Source organism: Trichosurus vulpecula, chromosome 5 (assembly GCF_011100635.1).
Source record: "Trichosurus vulpecula isolate mTriVul1 chromosome 5, mTriVul1.pri, whole genome shotgun sequence".
Lineage (NCBI taxonomy): Eukaryota > Metazoa > Chordata > Mammalia > Diprotodontia > Phalangeridae > Trichosurus > Trichosurus vulpecula.
Window position 1 is genome coordinate 21575283 of NC_050577.1, and position 24693 is coordinate 21599975.

The 24693-nt window shown below is 49.3% G+C and overlaps 1 protein-coding gene across 1 annotated transcript in view; it reads left to right on the forward strand.

Moving 5' to 3' along the window:
* GASK1A (golgi associated kinase 1A) overlaps nucleotides 1–24188 on the forward strand; it is a 64973-nt gene extending 40785 nt beyond the window's left edge. The window contains exons 3-6 of the mRNA XM_036760475.1: nucleotides 3726–5057; nucleotides 17926–18048; nucleotides 19469–19572; nucleotides 23954–24188. Coding sequence (XP_036616370.1) covers nucleotides 3726–5057; nucleotides 17926–18048; nucleotides 19469–19572; nucleotides 23954–24188 — 1794 coding nt within the window. The remainder of the gene's footprint in view (nucleotides 1–3725; nucleotides 5058–17925; nucleotides 18049–19468; nucleotides 19573–23953) is intronic.
* The last annotated feature ends 505 nt before the right edge of the window (nucleotides 24189–24693 follow it).

The window sequence follows — 24693 nt, forward strand, 5'->3', positions numbered from 1 at the left end:
GAGTGTGTGAATGCACCAGCAGAGAGACATCTGAAACCTGAAATGGGCTTTTTTATTCTCTTCTGTTTCGCGACTCTCGCATCTCCCGCTTCAGTTCAATGGCTGGAGCAGGGGACTGAGGGACTGGCCGGGCTGGTTCTGTCTCAGGCCAAGATATACTGCTGGGCTTTGCCGGGCCGGGCCGGGCCAGGCTGTGGAATGACTGAGCAGATTTCTCTTTGTAATAAAGAAGGCTTGTTTTTGTTTAACGGGGTGCATGTGTGCACGTGTGCATGCGTGTGCATGTGTGTGTGCGTGCGTGTGCGCCTGTGCATGTGTAACAAAGGTGGTTCAGCCTCAGACGGTTACCATGGAGACCTGTCCGGCTGCTGCTGGCTGAGAGATGCAGTGATCCTCTTTGCGGGTCCTCCCCTCCCCCCGTCATGCTCAGAATGGCCTCCTGTGATTCTGGAGACTTCATGAGACCCTGGCTCTGAAGTCAGAGGATCTGAGTTCAAATCCCCTCCCAGATATGCTTACTAATGCAACCTCAGTTTTCTCATCCCTAAAGTGATGGGGTCGGACTGGACGGCCTTTGAGGTTCCTTCTAGCTTTCCATCGAAGGATCCTAAGATGAAGTCACTCCTTCTCTGTGGGCCTTGGTTTCCTCATCTGTAAAATAGGGGGGATTGGACTGGCTGCCTAGATCTTGTGGCACCTTTAAAGCCCCTTTGACATTTCACCTCCTCCTCCAAGAAGCCTTCCCTGATCTCCGAGCACCAATGACTCACCCCCCCCCCCAGCCAGACCTCAAGCATTACACCCTACAACCTTCTGCTGAGCATTTCCCATTTTATTTTGTGTTAAAGAGTTTTGCTGTGTGTCACATCCTCCACTGGACCCTGAGCTCTGTGACCACAGGTAAACTGTCTTTTAGAAACTTTTATGGGGGAAAGTATTCACACAGATGTGTGTAATAGAATATGGGGCATAACAAAACGCTGCAGGGAATTTTGAGGAGAAAGAGATTGTTTTCCGCTATGGGGGATGGGCAGGAATCCAGAAAGGCCTCACGGAGGAGGTGGCAACTTGGTACTGATGCTCAGTAAACTGAGGTCCAGACCCATATGACCCAAGAGGCCCCTTCTCTGCCTCTTTGCCAATCATAGGTGTGGAGGACCTTAGGGGCCAGAAGGCTCGGGGTCTGGATGGGGCTGAGAAGGGGCTGGGCAGAGAAGAAAAGGGCAGGCAGGGAACAGGATGCATTTTTCAGGGAAATGCTGACAGACGGTGCTTTCGGCTTCACTTTCAATCTCCTCTGACTTGTGGTTTGTTTAACCAAGAAAGGAGAATGCGCCTGGGCTTCTCCAGAAGCCACAAATGATGCTGAGTGGGCCCCGCTATGCGGGCTCTGTGGACACTCTTCCGGGAAGTGACGAGGAGACCCTTTAGTCTTGGACAGCCACAGAATGTAGAGTGGTGAGGCCGAGGTCCAAAAGGCGGGGGAAGACAATGCAGACTTGAGAGGGGGCACCCATCAACCATGCTGCCTTTGCCTTCAGAAGGAATCGTAAGTAAATCATGATAATAGCTAACATTTATAAGGCGCTTTAAGGTGGGCCAAACACTCCACATTATATCTCCTCTGAACCTCACAATAGCCCTGGAAATTAGGGGATTGCCGTTCCCGCTTTACTGATTACAAAACTGAGGCTGGCTGAGATTCTTGCCTAGGGTTGCTCAGCTAGTGTCTGAGGTCCACTTGGAACTCAGTTCTTCCTGACTCCAGCTCCATTGTACCATCCAACTGCTCACGGAGACAAGACAAAACATGCCTACCTATGCTGCTAGGAGATCCTTATTCAAAAATTTAATTCAACAGACATTTATGAAGGGCCTGCTATGTGGCTGGCCCTGTACTAGGCGCTGGGGGCAAAAGACCCAGCCTCAAGGAGTTTCTGTTCTCTTGGAGGTGGGGAACAACCAAGATATTAATACACATGGTACAAGTTAAGAAAGGCGTAGCAGAGAAAGTGGCCCCTGACCTTAGACTTGAGGGATTCTGGGAGGGAAGGGTGAGGAGGGATTGCCTTTCTAGGTATGGGATGGGGAACAGCCAGTTTGAACACAGTGAGACGGGTAATGGAGTGAGGAGTTGGAGCACCAGGTCGTAAGTCGACTGTCTGGGCTGTAATGTGTGGTTGGCGTGTAAAGCTGGAGAGGTAGGGGGAGGCCTTAAGTGTCCCGTGAGAAGGCTCCATCCTCTTACTGGCCATAGGGAACCACAGAGATTTTTTGAGTAGGGACCAGTGAGGAAGCTGTTAGAAGAAGAGTCCGGTGGGAGGTTTGAGCCAGGGCAGAATAGGGAGAAGGGGTTGGATGGGAGAGAATCTGGAGAGGGAGAATGGACAGGACTCGGCAGCTGTCGGGAGAGCGCATTTGTGGGTGGGGGAGGATAATGGAGGAGGAAGAGTCTGGATGACTGAAGTCACAGACCTGGTTTCTAGCCTTGTTTCCCAGAGATAAGCTCCTTGGCTGCCCAACCCATCTGTCTGCCCCACTCTTCAGGCCATTTAAGGGTTAAAGTTGTTTCCTGAAATCTGTGTGACCTGTGCTGGTCATGAGCTGACTGTTTCCCTTGTTCCCTCTTCCAATTGGAGTCAGAGAGACCCCAGTTCAAATCCCATCTCAGACACATGCTAGTATGACTGAGCAAATGATTTAATGTCTTTCAGCCTCAGTTTTCTTGTCTGTAAGATGGGGATAATCATGCCCCTAGCTCCCAGGGCTGCTTCGAGGCTCGGATGAGAGGACATATGCCAAAGGCTTTGCAAACCTTGAATTGCTATATAAATTCTAGCTATCATCGGCATTACCATCATCACCATCGTCCCACAGTCACAGAGGGAGTGTGCAGCAGGCCCAGAATTTGGACCCAGAAACTCAGGCTCATAAGAAGGAAAAAAGTATATGTATATATAAAATATATATTATTTCATTAAACATTTCCCAATTACATGTAAGAATTTTTAATATTCATTTTTAAAAATTTTGAGTTCTAGATTCTCTTCCTCCCTCCAGCCCCTCTCCTGCCCCTTGAGAAGGCCAGCAGCATCTCAGCTATCCCTGTGAAGTCAGGCCAAAGTCACTTCCATATTAACTGTGTTGCAAAAGAAAACACAAAAAACCCCGAGGAAAATAAAGTAAAACAAGTTTGCTTCAATCCATACTTGGAGCCCAACAGTAGAACCTCAGATTTTAACCCCAGCTTTGGGCCTGCTCTGTCATGCCGTCCTCCCACTGGCTAAGATCTGTCTAACTAACTCAGGTGAAGGATATGGGACACAAGGATCCAGATGTTAGTGCTCTGTGACTGGTCTCTTAAGGGAATCAGAAACTAGGGAGACCATAAGCTGCTTGAGGGCAGAGCCTAGTTCATTTCTGCCTTTTAGTTCCAAGCACCAAGCATAGTTCGTGATACAATGGGTGCTTAATAAATGCTGATTGTTAAAAATCCCAACTCTACCAGGTGGGACCTTAAAGAGGTCACTTTCCCCCGGGCCTCAGTTTCTCCATCTGTAAAATGAGAGGGTTGGACTGGATGACTCTAAGCTCCCCTCCGGCCCAAGATCTTGGATTCCTCCTGGAGCCTGGTGCCAGTCAGGCCTCCAGGGTCTGCTTGGCTTGGGCTCCAAGATTCAGGTTGTGTTTCTGAAGACTTCCTCTCTCTGCCTTTGCCTTCCCAGGCTTCCTGGCTCTGGAGAAGGCTACGTGGGAAAAGACTACCCATCACTGGTTTTTGCTTCTTCCTGGCCCTGTCCATGGCCACCCTCACCGGCTTCTCCCCAGGCCTCCCAGCCTACCACCCTGGTAGACCTGCTGAGTCTCCTCACTGGGCCAGCCAACCACTCAGGGCCGTGGAGGCCATTCCTCCAGGCAGCCCACGGGCTCTGAGCTCCAATCAGGGCCAAAAGATGGCCCAGGTGGGAGCCTGGGAAGGATGGGCCTCCCTGAAGAACTCCAGCTTAGCCTGCAAGGACAATCGTGGCTCCAGAGGCAGAGTAGGCCATGGCCGGCCCCATCCTGGAAAGTCCAGCAGATACCAGGGCCGGGCCAAGAGGGACACTGCCGCTGCCACTGTCACCACCACTCTGAGAGACTCCAGTGCCCCAAGTCACCTGGGCATGACCAGAAACATTATTCTCAGGAGGAAGGATGCCAGGGGCCAGAAAGCCAAGGGCCCTTTGGCTTTGAAACATGACTGGCATGATGACCACCTCCCAGGGTCGCCAGTCAAGGTCTCCCCTGGTGCCCACATGGAAGGACCTGCCCTCCCTTCCTTCCTTGAGGACTTCAGAGCTGGTCAGGGTCAGCCCACCCTGCAGAATCCAGATGTTCAGGCTGTTGGGGCTGGGAAGGAGGCCTGGGGTCCAGGGGACCAGGGCCAGATACCTAGCTTGTGGCCAGGCTCTGCTGAAGAGTTTCAGGGCTCCATCTGGTGCGATGCTGAGGCAACTGGGGGCCACTCGGAGCTGGGTGAAATCCCACCGTGGTTTACAGCAGACGATGTGTGGAAAATGAGGCTGCTAGCCCATGGAGAGGTGACTGGCAGAGCAAGGGTCCCTGGGCACGGGCAGGTCCTCCGAGTTGGCCTCTCTATGGAGGGCATCCAGAATGCCCTTCCCCCAGACCTCGGCCAGCTGTGCTCTGAAGGGCTTTGTGGGTTGATCAAACGGCCCGAGGACCTCTATGAAGTCCTTGCCTTCCACCTGGACCGGGTACTGGGCTTGTACCGCAGCTTGCCCGTGGTAGCACGACATTTTCACAGCCCCCTGCTGCCCTACCGCTTCACAAGGGGAGAGCCCCGTCCTGTGGTCTGGTGGGCCCCGGACATCTGGCACCTGAACGACAGTGACCATGATCAGAATTCCTTTGCCCTGGGATGGCTGCAGTACCAGGCCCTGCTCCAGCTCCGGTGTGGCGTGGCCGGCTCTGGGGCTCCACTGGGGGAGGCCCCCTGCCTGGGCATCCGCCATACCGAGTGGGCCCGGCTGGCCCTCTTTGACTTCCTCCTACAGGTAGGTGGGATGTTTGCGGGCCAGGAGAGACAGAAGAAGGACCGGCCTTGACTGCTTGTTTATTGCTGGCAGGTGTTCATGGGCCTCTGCTTCTCCAGGAGCCTCTGCTAAGAAAGGGGGTCTGCATGGGGGGAGCTGCGACCAGTCTGCCTTTCACTAAGATCCATTCAGGGCACGGGGTGGGAGGAGGAAGCTGGGAATGGAGCCGGGAAGGCAGCAGAGATCATGGGATGTGTTGTTGGGTCTCCAGCCATCCACCCTGGCCATTTGGCCCATTCTCCTGCTGCCGCCCCATCCCTTCACATCTGGTGAAGCAGACCTCCCTCAGGCAGGAAATCCTCTCAGTTCTGGAACTCTGCCCTGGGGCTAGGATATCCTGATTGGTGAACTGTAGCCCAGGACCTACGGTCAACTGCCCTTCAGGCCACCCTCTCCCTTCCCAAACAAACACTTCCCATCTCAGGCTCTAGGACAAATCAATTTCACCTTTGCTTCTGGAAATGCAGGTAATGGGCTGACCCCGCGGTTCTAGTCCCCATCTCTGACTCCATGGACAAAGCTCCTTCCCCTATATGTGTGGTCTGTCCCATAGAGGATAAGCTCCTCGAGGGAAGCCAATTCAAGTCCACAAGCCTTTATTAAGCACCTACTGTGTGCCCCACATTGTGTTAAGCACTGGGAATAAACAGAAAGACCCCCCCAAAAAAAGTTGCTGCCCCGCTGGGAGGAGACAACTGGGAGCAGCTTTTCCCAGGAATGGGATCTCCAGAGCAAGGGAGAACGGCAAGGGCAGGATGGATGACGCCCATGGCCTCCGGAGTCTTCCTTCTCACAGTCTCTCAGCCCCGGGCCCAGTCGCAGGTGAACATACACACTGCAGCTCTCTGTTCTGAACAAAACCCCCGTGTCCCCTTCCTCCCGCCGTGGTGGCAGACTCCCTACACCCCCGAGACCTGTCTGCTTGCAGAATGCGCAGCTCTCCAAACAGGGCTCTGCAAGCAGAGTCTGTGCCAGGGCCTCAGACCTCCTGGGCTCCTGCCACCTCCCTCCTGCTTCTCTCCCTACCCATCAGGAGGAATGTTCTTGCATTGGACAGCTCCATCCTTCCTCGAAAACCCAGGGGCAAGGCTGGCACAGGGTTAGGTTTCCCTGGAGAGGAAATCAAAGGTAGGGTTTTGGCAAGGGGCAGGATAACCATACGCATCCTGTGGAAGCCTCTCAGAGCACGCCCGAAGCGTTTTCGTATAAAAAGCCTTTTGTCTGTTGAGGGAGTCTGAGTTCTCTCTGGGTAACATTGCTTGCCTACCTCATGGATTTGTTCTGGGCAGCACCCCCTCTCCCTAGGTCCCCACTGTCAGCCCGACTGTAGCATTTCCCCCTCTCTCTACAGCTGAATGTGAGATGTCTGTTCTGTGTGTTAACTTCGTAGTGGAAGAGCACAAGGGGCATGAAGGCCCAGAAGGACCCAACATGAGCTGCCATATTGATCCAGTATAAGTGAAGGCCTCATAAATCACCTGTGTGACATGGCGGCCCCAGCACCAGCACTATCCTGCACTGTGTCGCTGGCGTCCTCAAGCAGGGGAGCTGATAGCCTCCATGCCCTTTTCCCAGGCTTGCTGGCATGCCTCCGAGGCAGCCCATCCTCTCTCCTCCCCATCTAGACCCAAAGCAGCTGGAATATCCTCAGCTATTTGTGTGACTCTCTGAAGTCTGCAAACCTCACAGCCACCCTGGGGGTATTTCCTTATATCTGGATACCTTATCCAACAATGGTTGAGTCATTTACTCAGTAGGCATTTATGAAGCACCTGCTTCCGTGCTGAAGATACGGAGCTAAAAAGAAAACAGTCCCTGCCTTCGTGAAGCTTGGACAGGGTATCCCATAAATCTGATTGCAGTTTTCAGCTTGGAGAGTTTGGGGATATTCTATATTTCCTGGAAGGGATTCAATGTATATATAACTAAGTTAATACAAAGGAATTTTTAGGAGGGAGGGAGTATTAGCAACCAGGGGAATCAAGAAGGGTCTCGTCCAGGAGGGTGGCACCTGAGCCATGACAGAAGGCAGGGATTCCCAGAGGGGTGGATGGTGAGGGGGATTGTATTCCAGACATGTGGGGACTGACTCCCAGGAGGTGTGAATGCAGAAGAGCTAGCCGGGAGAGTTTTCAGGAAGGGGAATGATTTGAAGTAAGACCAAAAAGGTGGATGGGAGCCAGATTATGGAGGGGTGAGGAAGGCCCTGGGTGAGCTGGAATACATCATAATATGGTGGCCAGGGTGGTGAGAGAACCATCAGAGGATGGTTAAAGGGGAGGAGCCAGAAGGCTTGGGTTCAAATCCTCCCTCTGTCATTTAGTACCTGTGTGACCTTAGGCAAGTCACAACCCCTCTGGGCTTCAGTTTCCTCATCTCCTAAATGGAAGGGCTGGACCAGCTGGCCTCTGAGATCCCTTTCAACTCTCGAGCTGTGAAGTGGGGACCTTTAGCCTGGTGAGAAGAAAATTTGGCAGGGCTAGGGGTGGGGCCTGGGCTGGGGGCAGGGCAGCTGTCTTAAAGTTACTCAAAAGGCTGTCATATGAAGACATCAGCCTGTTCCGCCGGGCTCCAGATTGCCCGAATAAAGAAGCAATGGGTGGGCACTGCTGAGGCAGATTTAGGCACAAGTAAGGGAAAAATTCTTAACGATTAGCGCTCCCAAAGTGGGCTGGGCTGCCTTGGGAGGCGTCGAGTTTTGCCTTATCAAAGGTACAGGTCAGTCTCTATCAGTGCTTTAATGCTTTTTGTGTTATGCCAAGTGCGTCATGGACCTCTTTGGCAATCTGAAAAGTCCTATGGACACCTCAGAATCATGGTTTTAAATTAATGAAGTAAATTATATATAATTACAAAGGAAACCAATAATAAGGAAATAGTTACAATTTTTTTTAAGTTCACAGACACCAGTTTAAGAATCCTGGGACTTAGGGGCAGCTGGGTGGTGCAGTGGTTAGAGCACTGGGCCTGAAGTCAGGAGGACCTGAGTTCAAATCCAGCCTTAGACACTTATGAGTTGTGTGACCCTGGGCAAGTCGCTTAACCCTGATTGCCTTCCCTCCACTTCTCAAAAAAGACTCTGTGGCTAGACTGAACTCTAGGGGATCATAGGATCCTAGATTTGGGCTAGAAGAGACCATAGAGGGCATGGAATTCAAACTCCAAGGCCCAGGGGAGTTAATTTCCCCAGGATCACACACACAGCTAGTGAGTGTCTGAGTTGGGACGGCTTGAACTCGGGTCTTCTGACTCCATGTCCAGCGCTCCGCCCCGTCCAAGTCCTAGATGCCGTGATCTAGCAGCAGGTCAGGAAACGTGCAGCGTCTTCAGGGAACAAGACGTGTCATCATCATTATTTATCACATCTGACAGTACCGGCCTAGCCCCCACAAGTGAGAAGGCAGCAGGCTGGCGGGTCCAGTTTGGTCAATGAGGACTTGACCTCCTTGGGTGACTTTCCGGGATGGAAGCTGGTCTGGGGCCCGGGCTAATGCTGGAGTCTTTGCTCACTGTCTCATGGAGAGCTCCTCCCTCCTTCGCATGCCTCAGGGAACCCCCCTTCTCTCTCATTCCCCTTTCGAGCTGCTTGAGACAGGCTGACACTCCTGTAGCAATGGGAAGTCTGCAAACGGGCCTAGTGCATGATTTCATTTGGACCCTGGCTGGCAGGTGTGATGCTATGGACCCATTTTAGGGGTAAGCAGACTGAGGCCTGGAGGTGTTAGGTGGCTCACACGTAGCCGGAGGCAGGATTTGAGTCCAATATTCTGTTCATTATTCCCTCAGGATGCTGTTTTAGAGATTCTGGCCTGGCAATTCGGTCAGCTAATCCCGAGAACTCTCAGTGGGGTTTAGTGGAAGGGTCATCAGGGTAGGGCCTGGAAAGCCTGGAGCTCCACAGCTGGCTATGTGACCACTGGCGTATGAGTAAGCCTCAGTTTCCTCGTCTGTCCAATGAGGTTAATAATACACACTATGTTTCCCTCTCAAGGTTTTTGTGAGGGTCAAATGAGAAGGTGTGTGTGTGTGCGTGCGTGTGTGTGTGCATGTGTGTGTGTGCGTGTGTGCGTGTGTATGTGTGCATGTGTGTGCACGTGTGTGTATGTGCATATGTGCGTGCATGCTTATGTGTGTACGTGTGTGCGTGTGTGTGCGTGTGTGTGCGTGTGCATGCGTGTGTGTACGTGTGTGCGCACGCGTGTATGTAGTGCTCTGAAGACTGTCAAGTACCACATGAGTATAGGGATAGGTCCTGGACCTGGGATTCCATTGGTATATGGTACACCTGGAGGAGGAAAGTCTTTTTGCCCATGCAGGTCAGAGGCTTCTCTGCCACTCCTCATTTTAAAGAGTTACCTGAGGGCACTGAGAACTTAGGTAACTTGTCTAGAGCCACACACCAACAAGTGTCAGAGCCGGCACTGGAACTCAGGTCTTCCTGGGACTAAGGCCAGCTTCCCACCACTCCCTGCTGCTGCTCACATAACTAGACACCTAAGTTATTCCGCTTTGTTAGGCTGAGCCTGGCAATATAAGAAAAGAAGGGAGAGCACTTGCAGAAGCAGCCTCTCTTGGTCATCAGAGGGCATTATGGGACGCAGCCTAGTGTGGGGGAAAGTATTAAAATTGGAGATTGAGCCAATTTCATGCTAGGTTGCCCATGGACAGAGTTTGTGGTCTCAGCTGCGAAGAAAGGAGAGCCACCTCGGGAGACCTGTGATGCCTCCATTCAGAGTTAGAAAAGCGGAATCTTTCTGTGACTTGCCTGTTTGGCTCTCGTTCAGCGAATGGAAATCAGCTTCTTCTAAATAGGATTCATCTTCTCTGTTCTTCCTCATTCGGATTAAGGATGCTTAATCCTCTTTCTAGAAAATCATAGCCTGCTGTTTGGGAGATTATGACCGTGTTACCCACTGAGACAGATGATTTGTTATCGGAGCCTGTCGAGAAAAGGAGATGCTTTACAAGGCAGCTATAGCCATGTTTACCCACCCAGGGATATCGGAGACAGGAACTGGAAAAAACTAGCCAGCATATAAAAATGAAAGGTGCTCTATTAAAATGTATGTTCTCATTATGGCCTGGGACAGAGGATTACTATTAATCTTTATTAGCAGCAGCAGGAGAAGCTGGTGGACCCGGAGTCTGGAAACCTTTTGAGGAAATAACCGCAGCCAAAAAAAAAAAAAAAAAAGGAATATGGAATTTCAAAAGGAAGCCTGTGAGTCTAGTCCCATAGTCCTTCAGGGCTCCATGGGGCTGACCAATCAAAAGAAGGAAAATTTTACAGTTTGGGTAGAGAGGCAAATGAGTCTTCATCAGGGGATGGGCTCATCTCTCCCTTGGCTGCTGCCGCAGAGGAAGAGGCCCTGCGTATATCCCAATGTCAGAAGGATTTAGCTGTTTCCAGTGAGTGGGAGCCACAGATCATAGTTTTCCTCTTGGAGATTTTCCTCCTGGGAGATTTCCTGCCTTCCACCATCTATTCTCAGAAAAGCCGTTTGTATACATAAAAGTGTAACCGTATAAATGCTTAATTGTCCTAATAACCAAGAGAAAAGAGGGAAAAAGTCTCAGCTCTTCTTAATCTCTCCCCAGCTCCCCAAGGCAGGGCATAGCCTCGCTCATGCATAGACATACACATACACACACGTGCACACATACATGCACACACACACACACACAATTTTGCTTCTATAGTTAAGAGGTCATGGAGTAACAGGACCTGCGTGTGAATGCCAGCTCTGCCACCCATGTGACCTTGGGTAAATCAGCCTCTGTGCCTCAGTTTCCTTATCTAAAAATGAGAGGGTTAGGCTAAGTCGGGATTGTTGAATCCGCAGCCTGGGCTAAGTGATCCTTCTAGCTCTAAATTTCTGATCCTATAAGCTTAAACAGCTGACATTTATACTGTATTTTGTTTTTGTTTGTTGTTGTTGGGTCTTTTCAGTAATGTCCGACTCTCTGTGACCCCATTTGGGGTTTTCTTGGCAAAGATACTGGAGCGGTCTGCCATTTCCTTCTCCTATTGAGGAAACTGAGGCAAACAGGGTGAAGCGACTTGCCCAGGGTCACACAGCTAGTAAGTGTCTGAGGCTGGATTTGAACTCGGGAAGATGAGTCTTTCTAACTCCAAGCCCCGCACTCTATCCACTGCATTATCTCGTTTGTCCCTTAGCAGCTTGTTGACGTAGATGCCATTTATCATTTCTGTTTTACAGATTGGGAACACTGAGGCTAAGAGTGGTTAATGGACACTTGCCCAAGGTCACATGGCTACTAAGGGACAGAATGAACCCAGATCCTCTGACTTCATATCCAGTGTTTAGCATAGTACCTGGTTCATAGCAGGAGCTTTATAAATGTTGATTGAGTGATCTTTTCTCCAGTCTGTGCTGCCTTTTCCCTCTTTTTCAAGCAACTTCCTTGGTCCTGGCTAAGCAAATTTTCCTCTCATTATCTCCTAGAGCAGAGACTTAAAAGGGTGGAATCAGTCCACACTGACTCCAGGTCAGGGTGACTTTTTCTTCCTCAGTCTTGCCTGCTCCCAATGCCAATAGCTGGTTCAGGATTTTTCTAGGGAGAACAATAGTTCTCCAGGGTCAGCCTGCCACTAAGTGTAGATTCCTTCCTCCTTTCAGTGGGAAAGAAAGGCAAGAGATGGAGAGTCTTTGGCTCCCTCCCAATACTCCCTGCTGCCCCAAGACTTTCTCTCTCTCTCTTCACAGCCAAAAATAACTTTGGAAGAATGGAAGATCACAGGGGGCTCCCTGCTAGGGGTGAGTCAGGAAGGGAAGAGATGGGGTGGGAGGAAAACTTGATGCTTTGGGCATCTGTCTGCCCAGCAGGGGCTATGAGTCTCCGAGTCTGAGATAGGGAGAAAGTTTACATTCGGAAAAACTCAGCACAGCTGCAGCAGGGAAAGGCTCCAAGAGAGGAAAGAGTCCCATCACTGGATGGGAACCCTGGGTCTCTCCCGATTCCCTCAAGTTAATGATTTTCTCCCCTTACCCCTTCCAGTTTGCCTCAGTTTCCTTGTCTGTCAAATGGCAAAGTATCTTTGGCTCCAGTATCTTTGGCTCCAGAAATGGCTCCAGTATCTTTGCTAAGAAAACCCCAAATGGTACCACAAAGGGTCAGAAATGAGTGGACAACAGCAACAATTTTTTTCTATTTTACTGATCTGAGTATATTTTGCCTCCTTACCAATCCCAAGAGAATGTAAGTCCCTCTAAGGGCAGAAACTATTTCTGGTTCATCTTGTCTTTGTATCCCCAGCTCCAAGCATGGGGGGATGGCACATGGTATGCTTGTGGAATTGAACTGAATTGGGATCATAGATTTAGAATTTGGGGATAAGTCAGTCAACAAACATTCATAAAATGCCTACTATGTGCCAGGCCCTACTCGAAGCTCTGGAGATACAAAGAAAGGCAAAAACAAAACAAACGAGCAAAGTTTCTGCTCTCTAGGAGCTCACAGTCTAACAGAGGAGACAGCATGCAAACAGCTGTGCGCCAGCAAGGTATTTGTGGGATGCCACTGTGGCTGCCACTGTTTGTCCTTTGTTTTCAAAGAGGACCGTGATGTCAGGAAGGTGATACCATGACATGCGAGTGAGTTGGATTTAAGTGAGGCAGTGCTGTGCAAAGTCACCAGCCTCACCATCTCCTCCAGAGCCATCTGGGTCCAACGACCAGAGACAGATCAGGACGGCTGGAGATGGCCCAGGATGCAGTGGGGGACCTTGGCCTTTTCAAGCTAAGGTCTTTAACGAGTCTCAGTTTGACTGAGGCAGTGCCCATTCAGTGATTAAGGCTCAATAAAAAATGAGGCAAAGAATGGGCTCTTAAAAAAAATAGATCTGGGAGGAGAAGACCCTCAGGGTTTCTGGCCGAAACCAAAACAACTTTTATTTGCATTCATTCTGTGCCAATCGGGCCCGAACAATGACTGAGTAGGGCTTGATCTGGGACCAGAGTGATTTGGGGTTAAGACTGGTCTTTAAGAGAAAAAAACAAAACAACAACAAAATTTCAAAGATTAAAATTTACGTTCCCTTTGGGCAGAGCATCGGCAGGCAAGGGTATGATACCCCATGTGGAGAGAAAAGAAAGAGGTGAGAGAGGGAGAGAGACAGACAGACAGACAGACACAGAGACAGAGAGAGAATTTGGAGATAATCACCAGAGGGATGAGGAGAGGCTTCTTGCAGAGGGGGATTTACCTGGGATTTAAAGGAAGTGTGGGGGAGGTGGAGATAAGGAGAGAGAGCAGTCCAGGCATGGGGGAGCCAGGGAAAGGCCATAGAGGTCATTTCATCCAACATTTTACGCATAGGAAACTAAGGCTCAAAAAAGATAGAGAGATTTGCCTGAGGTCATGCAAATGGTGAGGATAACTTGGTGTTTGAGCCGAGGCCCCTGGGCAGTGGGAATGCCAGGGCTGAAATCCTGCCTGTGATGCTCACAACACAGGTGACCTCCGTCAAATCACTTCATCTCTCTCTGGCCTCAGTGCCCTCATCTGTAAAATGAGTGTGTTAATAGCACCCATCTCCCAGTGTCGTAAGGATTAAATGAGAAAATATTTGTAAAGCACTTTGTAGATTGTTCTACAGGGTCCTGTGGTTCTTTGCCAGGCTGCAGTGCCTTATATAATTAAGACCTCATAGGAGTTGGAGTGGACATAACCTTAGAGAATCATCCAGTCTGCTTCCCTCATATATATGTATGTATGTATGTATGTATACACACATGTATGTATATGTATTCATTTATTTCTCTATTTTGCAGAGGAGGAAATTAAGATTTAGAAGCATGAAGTGACTTCTTCATGGTGAATAAATGAAAAAAAACCATTTATTGTGCCTAGCATTGGGGATGCAATAGGAAAAGTGAGACTCCCTGTTCTTAATAAACTCATAACTTATTTTGGGAGATAGTGCTTAAATCATAGACATAAACATGGACATGGACATGGACATAGATATAGACACAGACGCAGACACAGACATAGACAACATCAGAGGCAGGGCAGATGGCAAGGCCCAGGTTCCTGAAGGTGCATCAGTAGGGCAGGTGGCAGTGTTGGGAGTCTGGAGGGCAATGGTAGGTCCTCCATCTTATCGGAAGGATCGTGCTTGATGACTCATAGCTGTGTGTAGCCATGTCGCTCTTCCTGCCTGGTAGTCCCAGACGGATCTGAATAGCTCAAGGTTGGAGGAGAGCAGAAGGGGAAAGGAGGAAGAGTGGTCTGTGCTGGTGGCTCTTCTCTCTTAGTTGGCCCAGATCTTTGCAAACTCTCCCAAATCATAGGATTTAGAACTCAAAAGGTCCAACCTCCTATATTCTACAATTGTATAATTATACAATTGAGGAAACCGAGGCTTGGATGACCCAGGCCACTTCCTATTTGCACAGAGCCTTGCTTATTCTCTCAGGAATTCATCATCCAAGGAAGTGGAAACTCAAGCAAACCTGGAAGGAATGGATATTAAGCTGGAAAATAAATCATTAGGAAAATAGTTGGACTGGGTCCTTTTTGGCAGCTCAAATGTGCTGGTGAAATGGAACTCTTTTCACAGGGAAGGGTGGAGGAGGGCAGAGCAAAGAAAGAGCCAGACAGCGATGAGAAGAAGTTGTTGGGTGACTGCTTCTTGTGGATGCTCGGACTTCCAGAATAAACCTGGCTTTCAAAAAGTGAGGTGTCACATGCCACTTGTGGGACAAAAATCCCTTTCTTCCCCCTCTATAAATAAGTGGCCTGTGGCCCACATGTACGTATAATAGTAGAGAGTAGAGAAATATCAGTAAATATTGGTGGAAAAGGAAGAGGGAGGGAAGGAGAGAGGAGAAGAGAGAGGAGGGAGAGAGATGGAAAGTAATATGAGAAAGTCACAGATAGCAATAATATAAGAAAGAGAAAGAAAGGAAGTGGAGGGAGAGAGGGAGGGAGAGAGGGAGAGAGAGGAAGAGAGAGGAAGGGAGAGGAGAAAGGAAAGAGATAAGAGAAGGAGGAGGAGAGACAGAGAGTGAAGAGAGACAGAGTCACAGAAACAGCAAGAATAAAAGAAAGAGAAAAAGAGAAAAAGAAAGGAGGAAGGAGGGAAGGAAGGAAGAAGAGAAAGAAGAAAGGAGGGAAGAAATGGAGAAGAGGGAAGAAATGAAGGAAGGAGGGAAGGAAAGAAGGAAGCAAACGAGAGAAGGAGGAAGGGAGAGGAACTCTATGAGACAAATAGAAGAGTGGGTCTGCTACATATCAGGGAAATAAAGAAAGCTTGTATGATGAAGGATGAGTGGGCGTTTGTCCTGGACCAAACATCTAAGGCTCCCACCAAAGCAAGACAGGGAATATGGTGGAGGAACAACAGACCCAGTCAGGGGCTGTTGGTGTCTGTGGCGGCAAGACCAAAGGAGGAGGGAGGGTGGTGGCCTGCCAGGAAGGGGAGGCTTTCAGCTGCAGCCAGTGTCCAAGGAGCCTTGTCTTGCCTGCAGACCGCCATGTCGTTGGGAGGGGGCTTCTGTGTCTTAACTGTTTGCCAGCTGGTGATGAATCGCACTCACCACCTGCTTCCTGGGAACAACTTGGCAGTTTCACTTCTAACAGAGAAGACTTGCAAATGCTCACCTCTCTAGGGCTCGCAGAGAATTTTCCAAGTTATGAAGCTTTAACATAATTCTTCATCCCCTCATATTTGCATAAGCTCGAGCCAAGTTCAGATTGCTGTTCCCTGCTGTCCTCTTCCCAGCTGTTCAAGCCTCGCTTATTTCCTCCCCATGCCACCAGGCAAAGAGAACACAAGTATTTGTCCATAGGAAATACACTCATTATTCCCCCTTTACAGAAAGTCCTAGAAAATGAAATTAAGAGGCAAGGAGGAAGGGCGGAGTATGAATATTTTAGACCTGCTGACTGATTTCTGTTGGCTCTGAGCACTCAAAGCAGGGTGTACTTTCTGAGCTATAGGAAAGAACATTTTTCTCATTCCACCGAAGTCAATGTCTCCAGCTTCATTGTGGTGACCCTGGACTCTTGAGGGCTATATCCTATTGGGCTGGAAAGGTTTTGAGTCTAGGCTTATCAATGGGATCGATGATGTGTGTTGTCTTGGGCCCATGGATATGCACAAGCCTGAGGGCAAAGAAGGTGACCGTGCCTTTATTCCCTCACCTGGTCAGACCACATTTAGAATATAGCGGTCAGTTGAGTGCCCAGAGGAGTGTGGCCAAGCTGATAAAGAACCTAGACACCACTCCTCATGAAGACTGGTCAAAGGAGTGAAGGGTGTTCAGGCAAGAGAGAAATTTTTTTTTTTTGAGAAGAGAAGATTTAAGAGTAACATGACAGCTACATGTGTCGTACATATGTACAAGTGTTCCAAGGGCTGTGCTCTGGAAGTGATCGGATGGAGGATTATAAATCCAGGGCCAGGAGAGCCTCTAGAAGCCATATGGTTCAACTCCTCCACCCTCACTTTGCAGATGTCGTGGGGAGCACGTCATGGTCTAGACAATAGATGCTTTTCACCTGTTTAATTTTGCTTGTGAATGTTAGGTTTCTCTTTGGAGAAATCATCATCAATTTGGTATTGTAATGTAATAAAATAATAATAATGATGATGATGATGATGACAATGGTGCTCCCTTCATAGCAAGCCTGGGAGGGTAAAGCTGTTATCATCCCATTTTAAGGATAAGGAAACAGGCTGATCAATGGAAGGACTTCCCAAGGGCCACACTAGCAAGGGTCTGAGGCAGGATTAGAACTCAGCTCTTGAGACCTCCATGTTCAGCTTTCAGTCCACACGGCTCTGTCACTGCTCAGACATAGCAATCCATAAACCTCATTTTTGGAGCTCTGGGCTGGTGCGCTCAGTTGGTTTTAGATGCCAATGAGACTACAGTGGCAAGTTTCATTCCCCTATAGGTCAGTTAGCTTTGCCTAGAGAAAGCTTTCTTCCGTGCCTATGGCATAGAAGTCAGTGAAAGTGCCTGCCCTGTGATGACTCACTTTACTGCCAGACAGTGGTGAGTGCTCAGTCCTTCTCAGTGGCACCCCAGCTTTGTAATTTGACCAGCAGGGGTTCTGCCTCCTCATTTCACTAGCTTCACCCAGCTGCACACAGACTGTCAGAGGGAACATCACTCTCTAGGTTTCCTTGCAGTTTAGGGAGCAAGGATGCCAGCTGGGGAAGAAATACACAGGCTCCCAGGGAAGGTAATGAGGGACTGGCCACCAGATTCTGTAGCAATGGAATTCTTCAGTAAAACCACATGAGCTCTCTCTGGCTTTCTCCCTTTAAGATCTGGCTCTGAAATGAGCATCCGGTCAACAGGAGAACAGTTTTTCTAACCAATAGAGAAGGCATTTTGTGATGGATTTTATAGCATTGTCATGTAGCCATGTCTGGGTATGAAGGGTAGTTGCCTGTGGGCTATATACAGGTATGATGTGGGGTAGTCCTGGTGTGAAGAGCAGCAGCTTCCCCTAAGATGGGGGTTTCTAGGTTTGTGAGGTTCCTACAGTGGCAGATGTGACCACTTCAACTTGACTGCCTCAGCCCTGGTCTGGCAAGCGTGTGTACCGTTGGTCGTCAGGGTAAACCAGCGTTCAGATCTCTGTCTCCTTTGACTAGCCCCAGGTCTAGCTCAGTTGTGTGAAGAGTATCTTTCAATGACCCTTGGTTGCCACTGCAAGAAACAATCTGTAGGAAGAGAGGAACGCATAGATGGGAATGCCCGCTGGGCAGCACCAAAAAATAGAGTAGCTGTTCTCTGGACTATGGGGAGTGCGGTTAGGCTTCAAAGGGCGCTGCTGTCTCCTGTAGGTCCATGACCGCTTAGATCGCTATTGTTGTGGCTTTCAACCTGAGCCCTCGGACCCATGCCTAGAAGAAAGACTCCGAGAGAAATGCCGAAATCCAGGCGAGCTGCTACTCGTCCACATCCTGGTAAGTCTCTCCTGCCTGCTCAGCCTTGTCCCTTCCTTTGCTTGCTTAGGAGACAGACTAAAGGATCAGAAGGTGTTAGAGCAGGAGAGGACGCAGGAGGTTCCCTGGTCCCAGGATCACAGCACTTTTGAGTTGGAAGGGGCTTCAGTAGACAGTTATTCCAAGCCAAATATAAAATATCTACCATGTTGTTGTCTACCTCATCCCACCATGCCTGACTACAGGAATCTCCGAGGCCCTCCTCTCTGCTTCTAGAACAAAATGCTATTTCTAATGTACTTTGGAAGAAAATCTCAACGAGCACCTTGGTAACCCCATAATAGCATAGCTCACCTACCTGAGGACAATAATCCACATTAAGAAAATTCCATTCTGCTGCGTCCTCCAAGGTTCCTCCGTGCTAGGCTCAAGGTCAGGAAGACCGAGGGTCGGGTCCCCCTTTGACACTGACTGTTCGTGTGACAGAACACGTAGGCTCTCTGAGCTTATTCTGTAAAATGGGGATAACAGCACATGCAGACCCTGCCTTGCAGGCTTGTTTGATGAGGCGGCCATGTGGTGCAGCAGATAGAATGCTGTGTTTGGAATCAGCACGACCTGAGTTCAAATCCCACAGCAGAGACGTACGAGTTGTATGACCCTGGTCAAGTCATTTAACTTCTCCTAAACTCAGTTTCCTCCTCTGCAAAATGAAGATAACAGCAGCACCCACCTCCCAGAGTTGTTGTGAGGATCAGATGAGATCACCTGCGTAGAGTGCTCTGCAAACCTTAAAATGCTGCATAAATCCTAGCTATTATGACGAGGAGGAGGACCTACTGATTATTAACATCAAGGGAGGCGTTTGTAAGGAATGAGTGAAATCATGTCTGTAAGATGCTTTTGCAAACTTTATAGTGTTACATAAATGTGGGCTGTCACTGATGGTATCATCACCATCATTGCCACCATCACCATCATCACCACCATCACCATCACCACCATCATCACCACCATCACCACCATCACCATCATCACCACCATCACCATCACCACCATCACCGTCATCACCACCATCACCATCACCACCATCACCATCATCACCACCATCACCATCACCACCATCACCACCATCACCACCATCACCATCACCACCATCACCACCATCACCATCATCACCACCATCACCACCATCACCACCATCACCATCACCACCACCACCATCATCACCACCATCACCATCATCACCACCATTACCATCACCACCATCACCATCATCACCACCATCACCACCATCACCATCACCACCACCACCATCATCACCACCATCACCATCATCACCACCATCACCATCACCACCATCACCATCATCACCACCATCATTGCCACCATCACCACCATCACCACCATCAGCATCATCATTCTTCTTCTTCTCCTCCAGGTCCGGGAGAGTGACCCGTCTCGCCTGGTGTACATCGACAATGCTGGCAAACCTTGGCACCCAGAAACCAAACTGAACTTCAGGCTTCTCGAGGGCGTAGACGGGTATGTTCAGGGATGTTGCTGGCCTTGTGCAATAGCACCAGGGTAGAGAAAGTGTGCAGAAAAAGCATTAGGCTTGTTCTGTTTGCCTGAGAGGACACGATGAGGGGAATGGGTAGAAGTTACACAGGGGCCAATTTCTGTTCGATGTCAGGAAAACCTTACTAATAATGAATGCTGTGTTGAAGTGGCATGAGATGCCTGAGGACGTGGTGAACTGCCCCTACAGACCTGCAAGCAGAGGAAGGAAGGAGGTAAACAAGCATTTATTAAGCACTTACTACCCACCAGGCAATGCTAAGCCCCAGGGGCTACAAATGCCAACAAAAAGAAAGACAGTCCCAGGGGCAGCTAGGTGGCACAGTGGATTCAGTGCCAGCCCTGGATTCAGGAGGACCTGAGTTCAAATCCAGCCTCAGACACTTGACACTTACTAGCTATGTGACCCTGGGCAAATCACTTAACCCCAATTGCCTCACAAAAAAGAATTATATATAAAAAAGAAAGACAGTCCCTGCCATCAGGGATCTTACAAGCAGACACTACGTGACCCCTTGTTGGATACATCATGGCAGGGATCCCTGTTGGGTGTGGCTTGGGCTTGGTGGTCATTGAGGTCCATTTTAGCTCTGACATCCTGTCATTCTGAGGACTTATCTGAAAGGCTGGTAGCACCATTTGGCTGGGTGCCATGTCCCCCATGTCCATAGAGCTGGACAAGACTTTAGAGATAGGCCAGATGAGTAAACAGAGGCCTTCTACAGTAATAACTCCCACAATAGACACAGGCATTTCAACAAAATTCCATTGTTCTTGATTTTCTCTTTCATTGGCCACATTGCCTCAGAGTATGGGGCCCTCCTTAAAGTCTCCTGCTGCCCATTCACTGAAAAAGAGGTTTGTAATTCCTTAGATCATAGGATTTAGAACTGGAAAGGACCAAAGATACCTTCTAGCCCTTTAAGAAGTGATCCAGAAAAGTCCTTGCCTTAATAAGTGATGTAGTCAGATGTACATTCGATACTCCTAAAGAGAAGGTCTTCTTTGGATATTCCCCAGTCTAGGTACTAGAAGCTCAGGATTTAGAGCTAGAGGGGCCCCTGAGATGGGAGAGTCCAACCCCTTCATTTTATAGGTAATGAAACTGAGACTCAGAGATGATGTGAGCTGAAGGGTTGTGTTCCATTATGGGTACCATGTTGGAAAGGACATTGATAAGCTGAAGAACATCCAGAGGAAGGAGCCCAGGATGGTGGAGGGTCTTGTCAGATGATCGTGTCTAAAGATCAGATGAATAAACAACGTATCTGAAAGGTTGTCCTGTGGAGGGGTGGGGTTAGAACTGTTCAGGACCAAATTAGCAATGACAAATGGAAGTTGCAGAGAAGGAGATTTAGGTTTGATGTGAACCTCCTTAACCATTAGAGCTTCCAAAAGTAAGTTGGCTTCATTGAGAAAAAGTGTCCTTTCCCAGGAGATTTTCAAGCAAAGGCTAGATGACGTAGAGGTAATTTTTGTTCAGGTATGGCTTAGACTAGATGGTTTCTGAGGTCTGAGATTCTGTGATTTCGTGCCTTCCCCAAGGTCACACAGGTAAATAAGTGTCAGAGACAACATTTGAAACCAGGACCTCCAACCCCAACTCCAAACCCAGCCCTCTCTCCACTATATTCCCAGCACTGCTTTTACGCCTCAGGGCTCCCTCCAGAGCCCTGTGCCTGCCACGGAGGAGGGGTTGGTTGCTTTCCTATTTTCCTGCCTCTTTGTTCTACATAAGTATTTGCTCGAAGACATCTGTTCCCTCCCAGGCACCCAAGGAGAACAGTTGGCTACCCCCAAATCCAGTCCTCCCTATACCCTGGTCAGAGAAACAGACCACCCTTCTCTTTTGAGCATTTCCCACCTGGAAAAGAGTGAATTTGCCTCCCAATGAAGCGCACACTTTGCTGAGAGAAGGCCAAGCTCCTCTCCATGGCTCCTCCCTTAGACCAGACTCATTAAAAGGCACTAATTATGCCATCTTAATACTAACAGAGGCCACAGAGAATTACCATTGCAGCTTTCACCATAGAGAGTGATGAGGCTGGCTTCCTCTGGGGACCCAGGGAGTGGAGTTTGTTCCTGATTAGGATATACTAACTGTCCAGCATCTCCTGGGAGGCAGTCTGGTTATTGGGAAGATAGGTGGACCTGAGGTCATGGGAGGTCTGGGTTTGGATCCCACCTCTGATCTTCACCTCATGCCCCACTGCTACACGTAGGTTCCCAGACCTGTTTGGGGGTTCACTGTGTATTCAAAACCACTGCTCATGAGCCCCTGCTTTCCCCCTGAATGCCCCACCCCAATCAGCTAGAACTAGATGCATGACATCATAGGACATTTAATTAAAATGAAAAACAAACAAATTAAATATTAAATTCATCAGGCACTCTGTCACACCCATCTCCCAAGCTACGTCCTTCCAGACTTTTGGTCCTGGAGGCAAGTGAACACCTCTCCACTCAGTAAGCTGCCTGAGGACTGACCAGCATGGGACTGTAAGACAGAGAACAGAATTAGAGGACAGCAGATAGATCGATAGACAGATAGATCGATAGATAGATCAATCAATCGATTGATCGATAGATAAATAGGCAGGCAGACAGACAGGCAGGCAGACAGACAGGCAGGCAGACAGACAGATAGATAGACAAATAGAGATGGGTCGAGAGATAGAGGGATAGAGACAGATTTTTAGCTAAAGATAGAGAGATGGAGAGATAGAAATAAAGATGGATGAAGGATATTTAGATAAAGCAATAGAGGGATGGATAGATAAAGAGAGATGAAAGACAGATGGATGGAGATAAATATTCAGATAAAGAGATAGAGCCAGATAAAGAGAGATGAATAGGGAGATGGACAGAAATATATATTTAGATAGAGACAGAGAGACAGGTAGAGAGAGCTAGCTTGATTGATAGACAGATAAACCATTTATTAAAGTGCTTAATAAAAGCCAGGCACTGTGCTGCCTGCTAGGCACGAATAGAAGCAAGCAAGACAGTCCCTACCTGTAAGATGCTCACAACTGACCAGATGCTGGCCCTAAAACACACAGAGGTGTGTGGGAAATGGGGTGGGAGGAGGAAGGGAGGGAACGCAGGCCAGGACGTGGTAAATAGACTGCAGGGAGGTGTAAGAATACAAAAGTCCCCCCCCCCAAAAGAGGTGGGGGCCCCAGAGGTGGAATCCAAGGTTCTGGAGGTGGCGATGAGGATGGTGGCTGAGGAGCAGGGGGCAGGTGAGGAGGGAGCAGCCAAGGGCCATGGAGGCTTCAGCCCCAGCACAAAGGGGTTGAAGCTCACCCCCAGCGCAGGGGGAACCAACACTGTAGTTTTAGTTTTTAGTGGGGGAGAGATGATGGCCTGAAGACATGAGTCCTCAGGATTAGAGCATTCTAGATCAAGCTGGAAGTGACCTCAGAGAGCACGGAGTCCAACCCTCTCAGTTTGCCGATGAGGAAACGGAGACCTAGAGAGGTTCAGTTCAATCCAATAAACATTTATTAGGTGCCTACTATTTGCAAGGTGCTGTGCTAAGCTCTGGGGATACAAGTAATAAAAACAAAATCAGCCCCTGCCCTCAAGGGGCTTACGGTCTAATTGAGGGAGACATCCCACAGACAGATGCAGGAAAAATAAGGAGGTGTCTTGTTCCATGGAGCTGAAACCAGGTAAAGCAGCAAATTCGAAGCAGTAGTGTAATGACTTGCCCAAGGTCACGCAGGGCCCCTGTAAACCCAGGGCCACTGAGTCCAAATCCAGGGCTCTGACCACTGCACCACACTGTGTTTTTTAATGACTTGCCTAATGGATGAACTGGGGAGCTGCCAGGTCTAGTGGGCATTGTAGACTCAGGGTCTGGGAGGCTTAGCCCCGCAAGATCAAGGGAACCTCCCATCGGTAGCAGCTGGAGCATGAAGAGTGAGAGCCAAGGGCAGCCTCTGGGATCCTCGGATCTTTCCTTCTCTCTTTCTCCCTGGCTTTCTCTTCCACCTCTTACTGCACAAGCTTCCCACATTTTACTTCTCTGCTTCCTCATGTGGCCCCATGGATCCCCAGGCCACTAGTCCAGTAAAGGTAGGGACCATATGGGAGGGTGATCTCCACCCTCCATTACACTTACTGACTGTGTGACCCTGGGCAAGTCAATTGACCACTCTGAGGCTGAGTTTTCCCACAGGTAAGATGGGGGTCACAATATCCCCTTCTGAGGGTAGTTGGGTAACAGTGCTTTGTAGACCTCAAAGAAGGAAAGGAATACCGGTTCTTAGGATACTCACACTCCCTGAAACTGTTTTTGCTTCCTTTCTGTCCTGGGTGCTGGGGTCGTTTCCTCCAGATTTCCCGAATCGGTGGTGAGGATTATTGCTTCTGGATGCTTAGAGAATATGCTGCTGAAGTCACTGCGGATGGACCCAGAGTTCTGGGAGAGCCAAGGTGGGCACCAGGGCCTAAAGCCTTTGCTTCACACCATCAAGAGGAGAGGACAGATCCTGCTAGAATACATCCGGGGGCGCAACTTAACCCTCTTCAGGGAGGGGACCCAAGGAGGGGACCAGGTGCTACTTACCTGATTAGCACCAGGGCTCATGGTGGAAAACCAGGACGGTGGGCCAACAGTCAGGGAGTCTTCAGGGCTCCCCACGTTGAAAATGGTGCAAATGAAATGTGTAGAAAACCATATGGACTTCCAGCTTTCTGCAGCACCTCCAACTGAGGGGGACAAAGCCAGCTGCTGACTCATGGCTTTCATGGACAACTGTCCCCACAGCCACCTTGGGGGTGGGGTCTTTGTCACCTGCCCCAGCTGTCTCTCCTGTCACTCCTGCAGGGATGAGCTTCTCCCCTTCTGATATTTGCAGGGGTGATGTGTCCCTGGAGGGACAGCTTTTGACGTCTTAAAGGAATTTCCTTTCCACTCAACAAGCATTGACTTAGCACCTTCTTCATGCCAGGCAGGCACTGGGCTAGGCACCGGAGGATACCAAGACAAAAAATCAGAATATTGCCTGCCCTCAAGGATCTTATATTTACTGTGTGAAAGCACAAGGGATTTCTGACTCTCCTAGCCTGGATGCT